Genomic DNA, 3,871 nt, shown 5'->3' on the forward strand with positions numbered 1-3,871 from the left:
TGAGGATCCTGTCAATTAACTACAACAAACATGTAGTTGAACAAATAGAGATTAAACTTGCAAACTATATTAACATAATCAAGAAGTTCATCCTTCAATAGGTTCCATCAAAACTCTAGACAAAGGATTTAGCTACTCATGACACTGGGTAAATAAACTATGAAAATATTCATGATCAAAATTGCAAGAAAAATAAACAGAAGAAGAAAATATGATGTTTTGGGTGATCTCTCACACTTGTTTTTCTTGCCAAAGTACTTTCTAAAACATTGTCTTCCTCCCTTGGGCGAGTTCTATTGTTTAATATAGGGTTTTGGGCTAAAAATCCCATGTTTTGCACTTCAGTCCCTCAATTTTCCGCTTCCTGCCGCGGTCCTACCGCGGTTACGGCAGGACCGCGACCAACTATCCTCTCAGAATCCGCAACAGCCTTCTGCCGCGGTCCGACCGCGGTTACGCCGAGACCGCGACGGTCCATCTCCAGTTCTGGTTTTGCTGCCTTCGCGTGGTGCACTTAGCGGATATTGTACGATTGACCTCTTTTTCTCCGTAATTGATCCCAAAAGTACTCCATAGACTTTCTTTTATTGTATATAGCTTGCAAAGCATGAAAAGCACTAATCAGAGCATTTTGTTATCACTTTTTACTATAAAAACTATACAAGAAGGTGGTTCTTTAGGGCCTAATTATAGTCCAATTCACCTATTATCAATAGTACTCCAACTTTTTTTCATTTTACGTCATTTTAATCAAATGTAACTTTTTCATTTTGAATGTTCTTATCCTTCTGCTTTTTATATACTCCTAATAAGTATGATCACATCTGCATTTCAAAATTAAAGTGCTTTTCTTTTATTGATACACCTAAAGTTGAGATTTTTCAACTTTCAGGTTTCGTGGAGAATGTTCTTTCAACTGTCGGCATCTTTTGTTCAAACAAAGTGGATATGATTAAGGTTGATAACCTGGTTGGTAGCAAGTCAGTTAAAGGAATTCCACTTCTACATATTAAAGCTAATCAAGTTTATTACTCTCCAATAAAAGCTTGTTTGGATGGTTGTTACTTATTGTACTGTATCGCATTGTTACTTTAAATATAATATTTGTTTTGATTATTACGTAAATTTTATTGTATTGTATCGTTAAATTCGTTGTTATATAACGACGAAATGTGCCACTTTATGTAACGACCGATTTCGTGTGCTCGCGTCGTTACCTTGTCTTTTTCTCTCAATCTCACCCTTTATTATTATTAAATAATTTTATTTTATCATTTACCCTATCTTTTTATATATTAATTTTACCCTGTACATAATTTTTCTTTATAATATTGTAAGTTTATTCTTTATATTGCTGGTGCATGAAATCATGACACGATGACAAACGACACAATCTATCCAACCATTATATTTATCAAACGATAAAATACAATACGATAAGATACGTTATAAAACGATAACAACCTAAGGTGATTATAGATAAATTTATATGAAAAATCATAATTGGTAACTTGATAAAAATGATAAACAACCTGCTATTAGATATTAAACTAAATTGACAGCAAAAGAAATTGATACACTCCCTTGTAACTAATAGAGCTACAATTATTCGCTCAAGCACTTTTTTCCAACATACATCTAATTCAAGAGCGAATTAAACCATTTTCTGCTGTTAAAAACATAAATTGAGGGGAACCAATCAGAACAAAATATTCTCTAGAATAACAAGTAATAAAAGAAGGCTTAATAGAAGTCATATAATTAGAAATTTTACCTGTAACAAAGGTATACACCTTATTTATTATAAACTAAAATTATTTTAAAATATTATTTTATATAGCTACCTTTTATATTTTATAGCAAAATAAGTATTTATGGTATATACTACCCTGATTGTAGTTGTATTCATGAATACAGCAGCGCGAATACATGTGAATATATATGCGTACACCTGAAACTATATTATGCTGAGCAAAATACAGAGTTTCAGATGTAGGGCTAAATTGACAATGGACTTTAGGCCTGCATTAGCAGCCCAACTATTTCTTTTCCAAGTCAACAACTCATACTTGGGCCTACTACTATTACTACTATAGAAACATGGGCACTTGCAATTGAAGCGTTTTCCACAAAACCAACTCAAGACAAAAGCATTATCATCTACTTAACCACTAATTAAAATCGAACAAAAGACTCTGCATATAAAGTAAAAAATTATCAACCGCTGAAACTCGCCTGAATCCAGAATACTAATTGCTAAATAATGTCATAGTACTAACTAAAATTGTCTTCGAGAAAAAAAGTTTGACCTTTTTCACAGGAAAATTTTGATCAAGGAATTGCCTTTTCCAGTATCATCTTCTTCGTCATCATCATCTCGCAATCCCCACAAGAATAAGGACAATTGCCTATCAATATTATTAAGTTGTAACTTATAATCAACACATGACATTCCCATATGCCATGAATCTCTACACATAACACAGAATATTCTCCAGCATTTAGGACACGCCCGGATCAAAAACCTCTTTTTATCATCAATCAAAACCCCTGTACAATCCAAAAAGGGGCATTCGATTACCAGTGGCGAAGCCAAAACCTCCGTTTCTCTGATCGCATCTTTTACCCGATCGAGAAAATCTTTCGGCATTAAAGACTCAATATCCAAAATTCTCTTGCAACTAGAAACAGGGCATTTCAGTTCTTTTATATCTTCATCGATTTTTTCTCCTATATAATTTCTTATGCATTCTTCACAATAATAGTGCCTGCAACTGCTGCCCCGTATCAACGTATTAGGGGGTTTCGCATCGTCACAAATTTCACAATAAGTGCAAGACGATTCCCCCTTTTCGCGAATGCTATTCACAGTGCTAATTGACCCGTAAATAACAGAATAGCGCGTGTTTATAACTTGCTTACCCTGCGCTTTTGAGCATAATCCCAAGTTCAAGTTTTTTCCTGAGTGGAACTGCGCTGAGAAGAACAGAATTTGTTGTAATTCTACATCTTCTTCATCTTCATCGTCCTTTTTGTCGCACATAACATCAAAATTCTCCAAAAAAATATCAGATGCATCAGCTGAATCAAACATTTGATTTTTTACTGATTCCGTTTCAGTTTTCTCACTGGCGCCGCCCGCAGATTTCTTGTATTTACGTCTTCTCCTGCGGCTCCGGTAATTCTGCAACCTTTTTGATGCTGCCCAAATGGTGTCTTCAATCTTTCGCTTCGGGTGCGAAATTCGGGACATGGCGTACGCACCGCTTCCTGCGGCGGAGGCGCTCAGCTTTGAGAAGAAGAACCAAAACCCTGCTGTATACAAGCGATCCTTATTTTTCTTTCCTAGTATGTGTATAAAACTTGTATATATATATATATATATATATATATATATATATATATATATATATATATATATATATATAGTTATTGCCTGTTCTCGTGGCTCTTTTTCCCTTTTATTATTTGTTCCGTTTATAGTTTGGTGGTTTAATGGGTTTATTTATATACTTGTTTCTTTGTTAGGGTTTAGTCTTCTTTCCTTGTTAGGGGTTCTTTTGTTACTTGTTCACCAAGTAACCTTTTCCTATGACGAATTAATTTTCCCATTCTCGTATTTTATTACTCTAGCATTTATTTTTTACTTCATCGGGTTGACTTTAATTAGCTTGGAGCATTTTCTACACCAAATTGGCCAAATTTTAGATATGAACAAACAAAGATAAAATTATTATTAACTATATATTGCAAACACGTAGGAGAACATATAATCATTTTGTAACATGAGTTAGTATATCATTGGAGTAATTATCATATGCATTCTAAAAAGAATTACCAAGGTCAAAATATTCAAACAAACAACAAAAAT

At 33.8% G+C, this 3,871-nt stretch overlaps 1 protein-coding gene across 1 annotated transcript; it reads right to left on the reverse strand.

Moving 5' to 3' along the window:
* Positions 1-1,761: 1,761 nt before the first annotated feature.
* On the reverse strand, positions 1,762-3,347 carry LOC104232111 (uncharacterized). Its single transcript, XM_070168642.1, has one exon. It carries the CDS (start codon positions 3,251-3,253, stop codon positions 2,315-2,317), a length of 939 nt encoding a protein of 312 aa, XP_070024743.1. The 5' UTR covers positions 3,254-3,347; the 3' UTR covers positions 1,762-2,314.
* Between the last annotated feature and the right edge of the window lie 524 nt (positions 3,348-3,871).

The sequence above is a fragment of the Nicotiana sylvestris genome, chromosome 3 (assembly GCF_000393655.2).
Source record: "Nicotiana sylvestris chromosome 3, ASM39365v2, whole genome shotgun sequence".
NCBI classification, from domain to species: Eukaryota; Viridiplantae; Streptophyta; class Magnoliopsida; order Solanales; family Solanaceae; genus Nicotiana; species Nicotiana sylvestris.